At 68.2% G+C, this 16,158-nt stretch overlaps 2 protein-coding genes across 3 annotated transcripts in view; one reads left to right on the forward strand and one right to left on the reverse strand.

Annotated features, from left to right (window-relative positions):
* Positions 1–8,476, forward strand: part of MARK2 (microtubule affinity regulating kinase 2) — a 50,225-nt gene extending 41,749 nt beyond the window's left edge. Inside the window, 17 exon segments of the mRNA XM_074273346.1 lie at positions 52–100; positions 518–583; positions 668–738; positions 848–904; positions 1,045–1,221; positions 1,223–1,282; positions 1,531–1,650; positions 1,741–1,840; positions 1,934–2,046; positions 2,264–2,396; positions 2,481–2,659; positions 2,747–2,844; positions 3,315–3,476; positions 3,784–4,041; positions 4,600–4,626; positions 6,258–6,302; positions 6,578–8,476. Coding sequence (XP_074129447.1) covers positions 52–100; positions 518–583; positions 668–738; positions 848–904; positions 1,045–1,221; positions 1,223–1,282; positions 1,531–1,650; positions 1,741–1,840; positions 1,934–2,046; positions 2,264–2,396; positions 2,481–2,659; positions 2,747–2,844; positions 3,315–3,476; positions 3,784–4,041; positions 4,600–4,626; positions 6,258–6,302; positions 6,578–6,938 — 2,076 coding nt within the window. The 3' untranslated portion in view covers positions 6,939–8,476.
* A 183-nt stretch (positions 8,477–8,659) lies between these two features.
* On the reverse strand, positions 8,660–14,141 carry RCOR2 (REST corepressor 2). Of its 2 annotated transcripts, none has more exons than XM_074273352.1 (12): positions 13,460–14,141; positions 12,649–12,705; positions 12,391–12,471; positions 11,885–11,937; positions 11,630–11,791; positions 11,374–11,498; positions 11,117–11,186; positions 10,795–11,010; positions 10,396–10,473; positions 10,235–10,292; positions 9,865–10,094; positions 8,660–9,619 (listed from the first exon to the last, which is right to left on the reverse strand). In XM_074273352.1, the coding sequence occupies exons 1-12, from the start codon at positions 13,578–13,580 to the stop codon at positions 9,326–9,328; spliced, it is 1,545 nt and encodes a 514-aa protein (XP_074129453.1). In that variant the 5' UTR covers positions 13,581–14,141; the 3' UTR covers positions 8,660–9,325. The 2 variants fall into 2 exon arrangements, with proteins under 2 accessions (XP_074129453.1, XP_074129454.1); XM_074273353.1 differs by lacking the exon at positions 13,460–14,141 and adding an exon at positions 13,118–13,312.
* Between the last annotated feature and the right edge of the window lie 2,017 nt (positions 14,142–16,158).

The following is a 16,158-nucleotide window of genomic DNA, read 5'->3' on the forward strand; positions in this document are numbered from 1 at the left end:
ACAGAAGGTCACAAGCGGAGTCAGGGTGACCCTCGGCATTTTATTTTCCAGCTGTTCCGGGAAGTAAGAATAATGAAGGTTTTGAATCATCCCAACATAGGTGAGAGCAGCGCGGCCCCTGCGGTCTCCCCGGGGGGCCGCCTCTCCGAAAGTTCAGTCCATCTTGGGGGGGCTGGTCCTGGGGAGAGCGCGCATTGCTGGCAGGGAGAGGTCACTGATCTCACTGGACAGAGAAGGGGATGGAGTCACAGACCCATGAACGCTCCTCGGGAGCTCCGGGCCCCCGCGGTGATGGGTCTGCCTCCCAGTCAGGACAGAGGCCGGGGGTGCTGGGCGAGGCCTGCACCTGCCTCCCGCCGGCCCGTCTGCCTCGGCGGCTCGCGGCAAAGGTCCTTTGTCCACCGGGAGAGCACTTTGTGAACGCGAGGGGGCCCCGAGTCGGGGGGGGTGGGCCTCACGAGGGCCTGGCTGTGTGGACGCGGCTCTTGGAGGCCCACAGCGCTGTCCTTCCTTGCAGTTAAATTATTTGAAGTGATTGAGACGGAGAAGACCCTCTATCTGGTGATGGAGTACGCCAGCGGAGGTGAGTCTGCGCCCTCCCCCACCCCCTCCGTCTGCCCGCGCCCCCGAGCTCTCCCGTGACCTTTCTTGCCCCTGTCCCCTTCAGGAGAGGTGTTCGATTACCTGGTGGCTCATGGGAGGATGAAGGAAAAAGAGGCTCGAGCAAAGTTCCGACAGGTGGGTCCCCGGCCCCTCGGCACGGGCTTGGGGGGGCCGTTGCCAGATCCGGGTGGATGCCCCCGTGCCCGCCCTCCGTGCCCGCCCTCACCTAGCTCTCCCCTTCCAGATAGTGTCAGCTGTCCAGTACTGTCACCAGAAGTTCATCGTGCACAGAGACCTGAAGGTGAGTGTCCCCGGCGGGGCCCCCGGGAGGTGACCGGGAGGCTTGGCCCCCTGTGCTGCGGCGTCTGCAACCGCCGCGTGTCCCCCTGGGGAGCCCCCCCCGCCCCTCTGGCTGCCCCGAGGCCTCTCCCTCCCTCCCAGGCAGAAAACTTGCTCCTGGACGCTGACATGAACATCAAGATCGCCGACTTCGGCTTCAGCAACGAGTTCACCTTTGGCACCAAGCTGGACACGTTCTGCGGCAGCCCCCCCTACGCCGCCCCCGAGCTCTTCCAGGGCAAGAAGTACGACGGGCCCGAGGTGGACGTCTGGAGCCTCGGGGGTCATCCTGTACACGCTGGTCAGCGGCTCCCTGCCTTTTGACGGCCAGAACCTCAAGGTGGGGCAAGGTGCAGGCACGAACCACCCCTGGGTCCTTCCTCCTCGGGCCTCAGACGGGGCCGCCCGGGGCTCCCCAGGAGCCGCCCCGCTTCCTCCGTGCCTTCCCAAGGCGGGGAGCTGGGTGGGGGCAGCCTCTTCTTGGCTAGCGGGGGCTGGGGAGGGGCCTGCCTGGCAGGGGGGAGGGGCGCCTTCTGCGCTCAGGGCCGGGGAAGGACTAAAGGCCCTGAGCCCCAGCTTCCCTTGCAGGAGCTCCGGGAGCGGGTGCTGCGGGGGAAGTACCGGATCCCGTTCTACATGTCCACGGACTGTGAGAACCTGCTCAAGAAGTTCCTCATTCTCAACCCCAGCAAGAGGGGCACGTTGGAGGTGAGGGCGAGGGCCGCCTCGGGGGGGGGGGGGGGTCTCCGCCGGGGTCCGCTCTCGCCCCTGACCCTTGTTTCCCGCTTTTATCCTCAGCAAATCATGAAAGACCGGTGGATGAATGTGGGGCACGAGGAGGACGAGCTGAAGCCATATGTGGAGCCGCTGCCAGATTACAAGGACCCTCGGCGGACAGGTGAGGGCCCTCGGAAGGGGCGGGCTCGGGGGGCGGCCGGGCGGGCTCGGGGCCGGGAGCTCACGGGCCGCTGCTGTTCGTGCTGCTCCCCAGAGCTGATGGTGTCCATGGGCTACACGCGGGAGGAGATCCAGGACTCCCTGGTGGGCCAGAAGTACAACGAGGTCATGGCCACCTACCTGCTCCTGGGCTACAAGAGCTCAGAGGTGAGTGGATCCGTCCCCCAGGGATCCCGGGCCCCGAAAGAGCGGCCGGGCGGCTTCTGTGCTCCCAGGACCGTGCTCCCGGGCTGCCCTTCCCCCTCACCGTACAGACGCGCCCACGCGCCCCTACTGTACCCGGCCGCTCCGCTCCGTCCCTCCCCGCCGACCCTCTGGTCATGTACCCACTCCCCTGGCCCCGGGTGCTCTGCTTGGCTTACAGCTGGAGGGTGAGACGATCGCGCTGAAGCCGCGGCCGTCGGCAGAACTGACCAACAGCAGCGCCCCCTCCCCGTCCCACAAGGTACAGCGGAGCGTCTCTGCCAACCCCAAGCAGCGGCGCTTCAGTGATCAGGGTGAGTGCTGGGAGGCGCCGAGGGCGGCGGGGGGCCGGGCTTCTCTCCGCGCCCCCTCACCCCCTGCCCCTGCTCTGCTCCCAGCTGGTCCTGCCATCCCCACCTCCAACTCCTACTCGAAGAAGACACAGAGTAACAACGCCGAGAACAAGCGGCCCGAGGAGGAGCGAGAGTCCGGGCGGAAGGCCAGCAGCACCGCCAAGGTGCCCGCCAGTCCCCTGCCTGGCCTCGAGCGGAAGAAGACCACCCCCAGCCCCTCCACGGTGAGCCCCCCTTCCCCCGTCCCCCTTCTGCTCCTCCCGCCCGTGCCAGGGCCCCAGCGCTCACCCCTCCCCCCCTGTGCCCCACAGAACAGCGTGCTCTCCACCAGCACCAACAGGAGCCGGAACTCTCCGCTACTGGAGCGGGCCAGCTTGGGCCAGAGCTCCGTCCAGAACGGCAAGGACAGGTGAGCGCGGCCCGGAGCCGGCCCGGGCCCTTCGCCCTCGCTCCCCATCCCAGAGTCCGGCTTTGGCTGCCCGCCTGCCCCGCTCTTCCCGGAGGAGTCTGGAGCCCGGAGGCCGGGATGGCCGCCTGGGGGAAGGATCCTTGGCTTCGCTGTTTGGCTTTGATGGGCTGGCCTGGGGCGATCTGACTCCCTTTGTTCTCTTTAGTCGGAGGGCACCTCTCGGGGAGGTCCAGGCACTCCAGCCGCCGTGCATCCCAAGGGGGCTCCCGCAAGGGCGCCGCTCCTCCGGCCGCCATCCTTGGCCTGCGTGCTCCTCCTTTGTCCCCCGACCCAAGCTCGTGCCCCCGTGCTCCCCCGTGTCCTTTGCCATCCCTTTGCTCCCCTTGCTCTGCCCTGGGCCGGGCCTTGGGCCTGCTGCCGCCGCTCCCCCTAACCAACCTTGCGCATCTCGGCCGCTTTTTGTCTCCTAGCCTAACCATGCCGGGCTCCCGGGCCTCCACGGCCTCTGCCTCCGCCGCTGTCTCTGCGGCCCGGCCCCGCCAGCACCAGAAGTCCATGTCAGCCTCCGTGCACCCCAACAAGGCCTCGGGGCTGCCCCCGACAGACAATAACTGTGAGGTGCCCAGGCCCAGGCAAGTGTGCTGGGGCTGCTCCTCCTGGGGCGGGAGCTAGAGGGGCTCGGCCCCTGTCGCAGGTGAAGCGGGGGTTACCAAGAGGGACTGACTGACAGCCTCCCCCCCCCCAGGCCCTCGGGCTTCAGCTCAGCAGGTGCTCCGGCCGCCCGTGCCCGCGACACCCCCCCCCAGCTCCGGCTGCTCACTCTTCCTCCCCGTTGCCCTCGGTTTCCTCCCCTTTGCGATGGCTGCTTCCGTGCCGCGGGGCTTGCGGAAGGGGTCCTGGCCCGAGGCCCCGTCCCTGACCCGCCTTGTCTCCCTACAGTACCGCTCCCCAGAGGGTCCCCGTGGCCTCCCCCTCCGCCCACAACATCAGCAGCAGTGGGGGAGCCCCCGAACGGACCAACTTCCCCCGCGGCGTGTCGAGCAGAAGCACCTTCCACGCCGGGCAGCTGCGCCAGGTGCGGGATCAGCAGAACCTGCCCTACGGGGTCACCCCTGCCTCCCCCTCTGGCCACAGCCAGGGCCGAAGAGGGGCCTCCGGCAACCTCTTCAGCAAGTTCACCTCCAAGTTTGTTCGCAGGTGAGCGGGGGCCGGGGCTGCTACGATGCAGGGGTGGAGGGCCTGGGGGTGCCCTGTGTCTCCCCCTCCCCCCCACTCCCCACCCCCTTCCCCCTCTCACATGCTCCTCAGTCCCAGCCCAAAGCAGATGGCCAAGGCCGCCTCCTCCCCAGGAGTGTGAACTGGGATGCTAAAATAAAAGCCCCCTCTTCTCTCCTGAGTTCCCATGGAAACTCTTCTCCCGGTGACGCAGCTGCAGAATGGAGGCGAAGGCGCCGGGGCAGGAGAGCTGGGCCTTCTGGCCTCTGGGCTCGGCTGGTTTGGAGACTTCCTTTCCCAGAGCCACTCGGGCTGGGCCGGCCGCTCCCCTCCCTCCCTGCAGCGGGCGCTCCCGGGGCGGGCGGCCTGGCCCCGGGCACCTCGCCTCGCTGAGTGGCTTTCCCTAGCCGAGCAGGCACCTGGTTCACAAGGGCCTCCTCCCTACCCGCTTATCCACACACCGTCTTGTTGTTGGTTTTTTTATTTTATTTCTTTTTTTATTTTGTCTTTTTTGTTTTGTTTTGTTTTGTTTTTTTTTAGAAATCTGTCTTTCAGGTTTGCCAGAAGGTAGGCGTTGAGCCCGCTGTGTGTGTCTGTGCCCTGTCCTGTCTCTGTCATAAGCCCCCTGTCCCGGCTCCTCCCCTCTGCCACCCGCTAACGGAGTCTGTGTGGCCTCTGGCTCCCAGCAGACATCTTAAAGGGAGGCTGCCCTCCCCGGCCCCGCGCCCGGCGGGCCTTGGGGGAGGAGGGCCCGAGAAGGCTCCTGGGCCGTCGGGCCGGGGGGGGAGGGCAGTGGATGGAGCCGGGTGACCCTTGGCTCGGGCCCATTCAGGGAATGTCACGGGAAGGGTCGGTGGTGGCCCCGGGGCCTGGAAGTGACCCCGACTTCCTAGGAGCTGGGAAAGGGTGGGCACCGGGGCCGGGCGCTTTGCCCGACCCACGCATCTGCTGGGTGCCCACGCGGGCAGGCTTCTGGGGAGAGGGGCTTGGGCAGAGGGCCTGCCTCCCCTTTAAGATTGTCTTGCCCTCGCTGTCCCGGGCTCTGGGGCCCAGGTGGCTGCTTCCTTTCCCCTGACCCTGCGTGCATGTGAGGGGCCCGAGGCTTTCCCCATTCGTCTCGGAGCGGCTTCCCTCCCCCCAGCTCCCCGGGTTCCCAGAAGGGCTCTGCCTCCGGCTCCTCCTGCCCCCTTTGTGGTGGGGACTCTGGGTCATGGGCTGGGCCGGCCAGCTCAGAGGGAGAGGTTTGGGGGTCAGCAGCGCCCCCTCCTGTTAGGCAAGTCTCATCACAAGAGACAGCTGCCCCCCTCCTCTCCCCACAGCAGATCTCGTCCCTGGGCGGCTTTTCCCCGGCCCGCCTCCATCTGGACAGCTCCTCAGGGCCCCGAACACCAGGGAAGGGCAGACCCCCAAGGGATCCGCCACAGGGCAGCAAGGGGCAAAGCCTGAGTTTATGGCCCCGACCCCTTCCCGGGTTACCGGCCATCCTCCTTGGCCCGGCCCCTGAGAAGAGAGGGAGCCCCTAAGGTCTCAGGAGGTCAAGGGCTCCCTCGGAAGCTGGCTCAGCTTGGTGCAGGCCCTGGGGAGGAGAGGAGGGGCTTTCGCTCCCGGTGTGGACCCCTTCCCTGCCCCTCTCTGGGTGTGTTTGAGTGCCGTTTTTGTGTGTGTCTTTGTGCTCCCCCACGTGCCTCTCCCCATCTCTGCCTCCCCCCCACCCCAGAGAAGCCGCTCAGCGGGGCCAGAACCCCGAGGCTGTGGGCACCCCGGGGAGGGCTCAGCGGAGCACGGCCCAGAGGCCCCCCAGGCTGCCCGGCGGGGAGGGAGGGTTCTTGGGGTGCTCTCGGGGAGCCTCCCGTTCCCGTCCCCCATCTCTGCCGAAGTCCTGCCGGCCGACACTCAGGGCCCCTCACAGCTCCCTGGCTCTCTGCTCCGTCAGCTCCTCAGACACCCCCGACGTCGGCGGGCAGACAGTCGGACCTGGGTGTCCGCTGGATGGGGGAGCCTGGGTGGGAGTGGGGAGCAGCGTCGGACCTCCGGCTCCTCTCCTTGGGGCGGGGGCCCCGGCACGCTGGTGTCGAGCCTTCTCTGGGCCCGGTCCCACCAAACGGTGGCGCCTCCCCCTTCTCTCCCTCACCTTGGGTCTGGCAGCGGCGGAAGGAGTGAGACCCCGAACTAAACTCTCCCTCGCTCTGTTTTTTGAGGAACCCGAATGAGCCCGAAAGCAAAGACCGAGTGGAAACCCTCAGGTGAGAGAGAGCCAGCTGTGAGCCCCCAGCCGGTCAGAGGGCGCAGCCCCTCCGACGCCCGACCTCCTCCCGCTCTCCTCCTGCCGCCACTCGGTGCCCCCCCCGGCCCAGGCCCTAGAACCGGAGGCTCCCCGCCCTGTCTCCGTGGGCTCGGCGTGCTCTCGACTCTCGGGAGCCGGCGCCCCGTGTTCCCGGGGGTCTCCCCTCCCCGGCGCGCCCTCCCCGCCCCCTCCCCAAGCAGGCGCCCGGGCCTAACGCCCCGCTCTCCCCCGCAGACCTCACCTGGTGGGCGGCGGGGGCAGCGACAAGGACAAGGACGAGAACCGGGAGGCGAAGCCGCGCTCCCTGCGCTTCACCTGGAGCATGAAGACCACCAGCTCCATGGAGCCCAACGAGATGATGCGGGAGATCCGGAAGGTGCTGGACGCTAACAACTGCCAGTGCGAGCTGCAGGAGAAGTTCATGCTGCTGTGCATGCACGGGACGCCGGGCCACGAGACCTTCGTGCAGTGGGAGATGGAGGTGTGCAAGCTGCCCCGCCTCTCCCTCAACGGCGTGCGCTTCAAGCGCATCTCGGGCACCTCCATGGCCTTTAAGAACATCGCCTCCAAGATTGCCAACGAGCTCAAGCTTTAACAGGCTGCCGGGGGGGCCGCGCCAGCCGCCGCGGCGCCCCCGCCCCAGGACCAGCGCGGGCGCCGGCGCGCCCCCTCCCTTCTCAGTGTGTTTCTCCGCGTCTGGGGGGGAGGGAGTGCCGCTCCCCCCCACCCCGTGACCCCCCAACGCGAAACGAGGAATGTAGGGGGTCGTGGGGGCGGGGAACCAGGTACTGCGGTTGCACAGAGTATTTCGCCGAAACCAAGAATTTTTTTATTACCAAAAAAAAAAAAAAAAAAACGCACCGGACACCTCCTCGCCCTTCTCCTGGGGTGGCTGAGACTGGATCCATGGCCTTTCCTCGCCTGGGAATCGCGCACGGCTGGACGACCCCCCTTCCCGGAGAGAGGAGGGGGCGCGCGCCCCCACGCTCTGGCCCCGGCCACACGGGGCTGCCCTGCCTTGCATCTTCTCCTAAATAAACCACCAGGGGTTGCCTTCCTAGACTCAGGCCCCTAGCATTGAGTGCCCATAGTCAGGACTGGGGGGGCTGTTGGTGCTTGGGCAAGGGAAGAGATGGTTCTGGGCTGAGGAGGGGGAGGGGGTTCTACTTTTGGTGCCATTTCCTCCTGTTCACCCCCACCCCCCCTTTGCTGGGCATTTCCTTTCCACAAGCTGCTGTTGGGGGGAGGGGGCAGCCTTTCTCCCCCGTACCCTCCTCCCCGAGCGGCGGGGCGCGGGGGCACTGGGCGGTGAGTCCTCCAGACCCTGCCGCCGCTCCCCCTCCGCCCCCCGGGGATGGGACTCGCTCTTTCCGGAGAGGCTCTCGCCCGCAAGCACCCCTCCCCCATCTCTCCGTTGGCATTAATTTGGGCACCGGCTGGGTTTGGAGCGCTGGGGTCTCTCTTCCTCTCTCCGGCTCCCTCCTTTGCTTTGTGCCCCCCTTGGCCCTTGGCTCCATCTCCCGGGAGACGGGCAGAAGGGGGCACCTGGGGGGGCCCGGAGCCCACGCGCCCTTCCCCAGGCCGGCGGCGCCAAGGGGACCAGGGGCGTCAGCTGGTGGGGGCCGTTGCGACCCTTAATTTATTTCTCTGCTGTTTCTGTTCTTGAGAAATGAGGCGGGGAGGGAGGGGACGCGCACAGAGGCTGCTCCCCCCGCATCGGAGTTGTACATTTTTTGTGATGGGTTTTATTTTTTATTATTATTATTTTATTTTTGGGTTTTTTGTTTTGTTTTTTTGATTTATGATGCCTTCCCGCTCTCCATCCCTCCCAGCTCCCGGCCGGAGGCTCGCGGCGAGCAGAGCCCCCGGGTCCCAGGCGGGGGTCTCCACAACCCCCTCCCATCCCCCGTTGGGCTCCAGCTCCAGACCAAGGGCTTCCCCCCCCCTCGGAGCCCCCTCGGTGATCGGTGGGACCTCAGAGGGGAAGAGCTCAGCTTGGGGGGGGCCGGGGGGCCCAGGGACCGGGCGGTCAGGTCCCTCTCCCCCCCCAGTTCCCTTTCAGCCCTCCCCCTCCCATACTTAGTTTCTCCTCTGGATCAGACACACGTAATAAAGAGAATGTTTGGAATCTGAGCCTTGGGCCTCGGCTGCTTGTCACTTCTTGTCACGGCCCCGGCTCGGACCGGAGCAGCCTCGGGTGGGCTCCGGCGGCGCCCCCCACGCCCTGGCCCAGAGCGGTGGGCTCCCAGCAGACATGGGGGGAAGTGAGGCTCCCGGCGGGCGCTTCCCCCCGGGGGCAAGGGAGGGCCTCACCCAGGAGCTTTAAAAAAGTTTTATTTTAAAAACTGACAAAAAATAAATTCAGGTGGCTTTGCGATTCCCAGCCTGAAGTGTTTTACACGCACGCTCACACACTCACTCCCCACTAGCAGGGAGGGGGAGACGCCCGGCCCGGCTCAGAGCGCGGGGACCTCCCTCCCCTCTACGCACCCCCGGAAGGCAAATCTCGTCCTATTTGGGCCCCCACCCCCCCTCCCCCCTTCCTGACAGCACTCTCCCCCCACCCCAACACTTATTGCCATTAACTCCCCCCAGCAGCGCTCCGGCGCCCGGGCCTTCCGAGGGAAGGGGGGCCGAGCCCGAAGGCCGCCTGCGCCCCTAACTCGCTCTACTCTATGTCACTAACACCCACTACGGGGGAGGCGGGGCGGGGGAGGAGGATCCCAGAGAAAACAGTTCGGCCAGAGGCGACATTCCGGTCCGGAGCGAGCTCCGGGAAGCAGGCACAGAGTGGGCCGGGGGCTGCCTGGGGGGGGGGCGGCCGTCCGAGCCCCCCGGACGCCGGTGTCCGCCAGGAGCCCCCGTGTCCAGTCGTGCCCGTCATGGGCCCTGGATCTTCTGCCACAGAGTGAGGGGCGGAGGTGCCCGACCCAGCTGTCCTCGCTGAAGCAGGTGGCGCCCAGGGTGGGGGGGGGGGCGGGCTCAGAGCGAAGGCGATGGGGGCTCGGAGGGGCCCCCCAGCAAAGCAGGGGGAGCCTGGGGGCCTCCCCTGGCGCTGTGTCTGGAGGCTGCGAGGGCAGGCCGGATGAGGGGGGGCGGAGGCTGGTTGGGAGCCAGTCTCGGCTGTAGGAAGCGGCCCTGCTGCAACGGAGGGGGCTGGCGCAGAAGGGTGGGGGCCGAAGGCAGCGGGGGACGCAGCAGGGGGGGCGGCTGAGACAGCGAGGCGGGAGGGGGGGCCACGGGGGGCACTGCCCGAGACACCGCCGTGATCTGGACCTAGGGAAGAGAGCGAGCCCCGGGGCCGGTGGGTCCTGGCCTGGGCGGTCTGGAGCTTCTGTCCCCCCCCACACAGTGCTCTCCCAGGTCAGGGGCTCGCCCACAGCCCAGGTAGCTAGGAAAGGGGGGGACTCAAACTCCCCCAGCTCCCGAGAATGTCTTCCTTTCACGAGCAGGAGCTTGGGGTTCTAAGATGTTCCCCGGCAGCCCCTGGTTCTAGAGCGGGCCACCCTCCCCCCGCTCACCTCCTCCTCCTCCTCGCTGGCGGCTGCAGGGGCTGGGACCCCCTTGCGCGTCTCCTCAGCGGGAGCCGGGGCCCCGGCAGCCCCGTCTTGCTCGGCTTCCCACTCCTGCAGCACCTCCTCCAGGTTGAAGCGCCGGCGGTAGCTCACGAAGAAGGTCTTCACCTGGGTCAGGGTCTTGTTTCCGATCACCTCCGCGATGGCGCCGAAGTCCTTCCCGTACCTTCGGATGGCTGCGGAGGAAGGGCCGTCAAAATGGCGCGGCCTCGGGACAGTGTCGGGGCGGGGGGGGGGGGCCCATTTTTACATAAAGGGAAACAAAGGCGGACCAGACTTGCCCACCCTCGTTCCCCCACCCCGAGTCCTCCCTCACCTTGCACAGCCAGGAGCTGCTCATCCGTGGTCCATCGGGAGTTGTACTTGGTATTTGCCTGAGGAGAGCAGGAAAGAAGTGGGGTCCCTGGCAAACCCCTCACCCCCCCGAGAGGCTGTGGGAACCCAGCGCCTCGATCCCCTGCCTGGGAGAAGCCTCACCTCGGGGGGCCGCAGTGGGTCGATGCCCCCCTCCAGGGCTTGCCGGAGGCTGCTGTTGGTCTGCTTCATGCTTTGCACCTGGGGAAGGAGCGAGAGTCTGGCGCGATGCCCCTTGGCAGTCGGGTGCCTGTCCCCGCGCCCCTGGGCCCGGCCGCTTGCTGGGGAGAAGCCGACTTGGGCTCGGGGCGCTGTGGCTGACCCAACAGAGCTGACTCCCGGGGCAGCCTCGAGCCCAGGACTCGGTCCTCCGGGCACCCGGTGGTCCTTCCCACTGCCGAGGGAGCCCCCGGCCGCCTCCCGCCCCCACAAAGGCCTTGCTGGGCTCGGGCTGGGCCCCTCTCCCGCCTGTCTCCTCCCAGCCTTGCCGGCCCGAGAGCGGGCCCTTTCTGGGCGGCTGACCTGGCGCTTGAGGGAGACCAGCTGAGAGTCCAGGCCCCGGAGGGTGAGGCTGGCGAGGTCGGGGCTGCCGGACACGGCCGTGATGCCCTCGGGACTCAGGTACATGCCCTTGGGCGGGCGGCGCCGGGTGCGCAGGGGGTGGTGGCGGTATTGAGAGAGCTGGGCCTCCTTCTTCCCGGGGCCGGGTCGTGCGTTCAAGGGCCGGGTCGGGGCTGGCTGTGGGGAGAGCGAATGCAGGGAGGTGAAGGAAACCAAAGAGCCAGGGAAGGGGACGGAGCTTGGGGGGGCTGGGGGCACAGGCTCTAGCCCAGCTGCACCTCACCTCTCTCTTGGGGTCCCCAGCATCTGGCTCTCCCTCACTAGTGGCTCCTCTTCCCTCTTCCAACTCATCACTGCTGGCAGAGGGTCCAGGGAGCAGATGAGATCCCCAGAGCCCTCCCCGAAGGCCCGCGGCCGGCCCGGCCCAGCCCTCGGTTCCCCTTCCCCCGTCTGCTGGCCCTCCCGGCCGCTCCCCCTGTTCTCGCTCCCCGAGGAAGCCCTCGCCACCGCGGGCGCCGCCGGCCTCCCTTTCGACCCCACCTATCGTCCTTGTCCTTGCGGCCCCCCAGCCTCCGGGCCTGGCGGTCCATGACGCTCGTGCGGCTCCGCGTCTTCTTCCAGGAGTAGTAGTATTTCACCAGGCTGGGGATGAGCTTATCCGGCAGCTGCAAAGGAAGGCCCGCTGGTGGGCAGGAGGCTGGGGGAGGGGGGCGGGGGAGGGGAGGGATCCCAGGCCGGGGAGGGGAAGGGGGGAGCCCCCCGCTCGGGGACCGGGAGGCCGGGGCAGAGGCCGTACCATCTGCTGGATGCGCTGGAAGCACTTCCCGTGGAAGCCGAAGGCCTGCTCGAACAGCACTTTGTCCTCCACGGTCCACTCGTCCGGGAAAGGGGTGAAGTTGGCCAGGTCCGCCAGGGACTTCTCCACGTCGTGCTTGTGCCAGAGCAGCATGCCCAGGGCCTGCCCGGAGGAGAACGGCCTCAGCGGCTGCCCGCTCCCACCCGGGCGCTCCCGCCGCCTCCCCCACCTTCATCCCTGGCCGGCCGCACCGACCTGCTCGATGTTGTAGCCGTGCTTCTCCTTGGCCATGGCGATGTACTTGTCCACTGGGGGGAGAGGGGGCCGCGGGTAAGGTGGAACGCGAGGCCCCGAGTCCGGGCCGAGCCCCGCTCCGGATCCAGGCGTCCCCACTCCCAGATGGAAAAAGGAAACCCTAGCCCTCCCTGGCTCCCCTCCCCCCATGGGTCTGAATCTAGGCATCCCAGGCAATGACCACCCCTCCCCCCTACCCCATGTGGAGAACAAAGCATGAAACCCCGGGCTTCAGCTCCCTTCCCAGGGATGAATCTGAACTAAGGCATCCCGACCCCGAGACCCCCTGCTGGGTCCGGGGAATAAGTCCGGGCGTCCCACCCTGCAGCTCCCCCCAAAGTGAGCCTGGACCCAGGAGTCAGGCTCCAGCCCCCCAGCCCCCCTGCCAGAGAGAGGGCTGAACGGGGCACCCCCAGCCTGAAACCCCTCCCCCAAAACACGGAGGCCCTGCCCGGGCCCCAGCTCACACTTGGCGTCGGACACGCAGTGGTTGGGGGACCACACCAGCATCCCCTTCAGCTCCTTGTTGCTGTAGCGGGCCGGGCTCTCTGCGGGGAGGGAAGGGGCATGGGCTCGATGGGGGCCGGCCCGGCTCCGGCAGGGAAGGAAGGGGAGGGCAGGAAGCGCAGGGAGGCAGAGGGAAAGCAGGAAAGGCTTCCCGACCAACCCCGGGGCTCCCCCGGCCCGGCTCCCTCCACAGCCACGTGGGGCCCCCACCTCCTTACCGGGCTTGCACTCGGGAATCACTGCTTGGTAATTGGTCCCCACTCGGATCATGCTGTCTGTGGAAGCAAGGGCACAAGGAGTGAGCCTCCGGATGGAGAGCGGGGGTGGGGGGCTGGCCCGGGCGCCCCTCCTGCAGCTCGCCCCGCTCGCAGGGGAGGGAGCCCCTAAACGGTCAGGGGGGTCAGCCGGCCCTGCTGCCGCTGCCCGGCCGCCCAGGGTCACTGGAGTCCTCAACCTCAGTTTTCTCATCCGAAAAATGGAGGGAATGCGCTCCCCATGATCCTCTAGTAGTGAGAAGGGCGGTTCGCAGAGCCTCGAGTGCCGGGGAAATCCAGGTGGGCATTTCGGAGCGGGGGAGTGTGGCTGGGGCTCCCCGGCCTCCCCCCCTCCCCGGCCCTTTGTTCTAGCTCTGGGAGCCAAGGGTGGCTTCCCGGTGACCCGGAGGGAGAGGCAGCTGGGCCGCCCTACCTTCGTTCCCAGGAGGCTCAGGGGGGTGAGAGGAAAGGCTACTTCGCTCCCGAGCTTTGTCCCCTCCCTGCTGGGGTAGGCAAAGCTGGAGGCCGGGAGAGAGGAGGCAGAGTGTCTGGAGGCTGGAGGTGGGAAGCCTCTATGTATGTCGAGGGGATGGTGGATGCCCACGTGTCTCTCCTCCCCTCCCTCTCGAGACCCCTCCCCCCGCCAAGGAGGCCAGCTCGGAAGGCTCCCAGAGCTCTCCTTTCCCCGCCCCCAGGACAGTGGCGGCAGCGGAGCGGCCCTGCCCCCCCTCCAGCCCCTCTTCCCGCCCCTCCCCCCTCGGTCCCCGGCTCTCACCGTGGGAGTGCTCCTCCTCGCTGCTGTCATCGTCCGAGTGCGGCTGGCCCCCGTTGGGCGCCGTCTTGGCCCGGCTCCGGGACAGGATCCCGGAGCCGGACTTCTCCATCACGGACGGCATCCTTGCCCTTTCCCGCCCGCCCGGGGCCCAGGCTCAGCGGGCGGCGGCCCCGAGACTCCGGAATAGCGGGCAGAGCCCCCTCCCCGTCCCTCCCGGCCCGGCCGCCGCTGAGGCTCGGAGGCCACGGCCGGCGAGGGAGCGAGCGCGGGCCGACGGGGCAGCCTTCCCTCCGGGCGCCGGGCCCCCCGGGGGAGGGCAGCAAAAGTTTCTGGAGGACTCCGGGGAGCCGGGAGCCACACTGCCCGGGTCCCAAGCGGGCGTTCCTCGCGTCCCCCTCTGGGAGCGGGGGCCGGGACGCCCGCGCTCTGCCCGCTCTGGCGCCGGGAGCCGGCTCCTGCCCCTCGGCAGGTAAATGGGGGCCGGCGCCCAGGGAAAGCGGCCGCGCACACAGAAGCCCGGCTGCGCCCTCGCCCCGGGGCCGGCGCCGCTCTCCCCGGCGCGGGGCACGAGCCCGGCTGCCTCCCCGCTCCCGGGCCGGACGCGGCCCCCCGCGGGGCCGGCGCTCACACAAGGGGGCAAAGTTGCCGCGAGCCGGGGAGAAGGCGGCCGCCGAGGCCGCCGCCGCAGCCGCTGCCGCCGCCGCCTCTCCCGCTGCCGCCGCCGCCGCCGCCGCTCCCGCCGCCGCCGCCGCCGCCTCCTTCCATCCCTCCCCGGCTCCCTCGCTCCCTCGCTCCCTCGCTCACACAATGAAGCTGCTGGCAGGGAAGTAGTGCCGGCTGTGGCCTCAGCACCCCTCCCCCAGCCGATGCCTCCGCCAGCTGAACATCTGGCCCTGGGGTGGGAGGCAGGGCTTGGGGGGGCGGGGGCGGGGCCTGGGGACCAGCACTAAACCTTCCTCTGGAGGTGGGGTCAGGGCCGGGAGAGGAGTGCCTCGATTCATTGCTGTCCTCCTTTTTCTTCTCTCCCCCTTTGCCCTCTTGAGGCACCCTGACTTTGCTTGAGGGAAGGAAAGGGCCCCCCCCACCTCTGGGGGTCTTGGGGGAGGGGAGGAGGCGATCCCTTCTCTGGGAGAGAGGGAGATGGGGGCGCAGGAGAGCGGGGGGGGGGGGGATAGCCAAGAAGTCCCACCCCAGCCCCCCTGGCAGGCACCCACCCCCAGACGCCCGCAAAGCGTCTGGCACACGTGGGAGCCCCCCCGATCCACCCGGGGGCGCGGGCGGGAGGGGGGAGCTCCTCCCCCCATCTCCGCGGCCTTTCTGCCGGGGCGGAGGACCTTTCTGACCGAGGTGGGGCTCCCGGGGCTCTGGGGCTGCGTCTCCCGTGTTACTACGGCTGGACGTGGGGCCCCGGGGCCGCGTGGGAGGTGGGAATTGCCCCCCACTCTCCCGGGGGCTGAGGAGCAGAGCATATGGGTGCTGCCGGGCGGGGACGATGCGGGGGGAGCAACAGGACCCAAGTCCCAGGGCTGCCGTTCGAGCCTGGCCAAACCCCGTCCCTCTTTGGCCTCAGTTTCCCCTCCTGCGAACCCAAGGGGTGGCCTGAGGACGGGACAGGGGCCTGCAGAATCGCGTGCCGGAGGGGGCTGGGCTCCGCGGGTCGGGGCCCAGCGAGGGCTTCATCAGTGCTTGGGGATGGAGAGCTCCGAGGGGCCTGGCCGGGAATCCCAGCTCTGCCATTTCCTCCCTTTGTGAGGGGGCCTCTGGGCCGCCACGGAATCTGTCCAATGCGGGGTGACTTCCCAGGACGCTTCCAAACCCCTGATTTCTGCCTCCCTGAGAGAACCCGGCCTGGCCTCCGAGCAACTTCCCGGGGTTTTGCCCGCAGAATTTGCAGTCGGTTGAGGACTGCTGGCAGCTTGCAATTCTGCATCCTGGGGGGGGGGGGCAGGGAAGGGTCCCTTCTTGGGCCTGGAGCTAGGGGAGGAGGCCCAGGAGCCACCATTCTTGCACTCTGCTGTCCTGCCCCGCCTCCCACCAGAAGAGGGGTTGGTCTCAGAGCTCAGCCCCCCCCAGCCCTGCAGGGGGTCCCAGAGCTGCTGATTGGGGCTCAGAGCTCTCCCCTTTTGGGTCCCCAGCCCCCCCTCCCACTGATGGACACACACACCTATATTCAGACCCCCACTTGGCTGCTGCTGACTGCTCCTTCTCTGCGCCCTGGCCACACTATAATCAGCCTCCTAAATTTAGAAGCTCTGCCCCTGGCCTTCCCCAGCCGCCCCTGCCCCACCCTGGGCCCCAGGCCGAGTTTGTGGTCTGGATTTCCCAGGGTGGCCCCACCTCAGGAGCCGGGGACCCTGCCCCCCCACGGCCGGACTCCCTGGCACCCCCCCCAGCTGATGAGAGTGAGGCTGGGTATGGGCCTCAGAGAAGCCCAGAGCGCCAGGGGGATGGGTCCAGAGGAGGGCCGCCCTCCCAGGCCCTAAGGGGCAGAGCCCGGCGGCAGCCAGTGGGCAGCCTCCCAGCCACCCCACATCCGCCCCCCCCACGTGGGCGCGCACGCGTGGGCCCACGCACTGCCCAGGGATGGAGTCAGAACCACCAGGTCTGCTCTGAGAGAGGACTCGGAGTCCAGGGGACCAGACGGGGAATTCTAGGGAGAGGGAAGGAGAAGGGGGGCGGAGGAAAAGATGGACAAGGGG

This window comes from Sminthopsis crassicaudata, chromosome 6 (assembly GCF_048593235.1).
Source record: "Sminthopsis crassicaudata isolate SCR6 chromosome 6, ASM4859323v1, whole genome shotgun sequence".
Taxonomy (NCBI): Eukaryota; Metazoa; Chordata; class Mammalia; order Dasyuromorphia; family Dasyuridae; genus Sminthopsis; species Sminthopsis crassicaudata.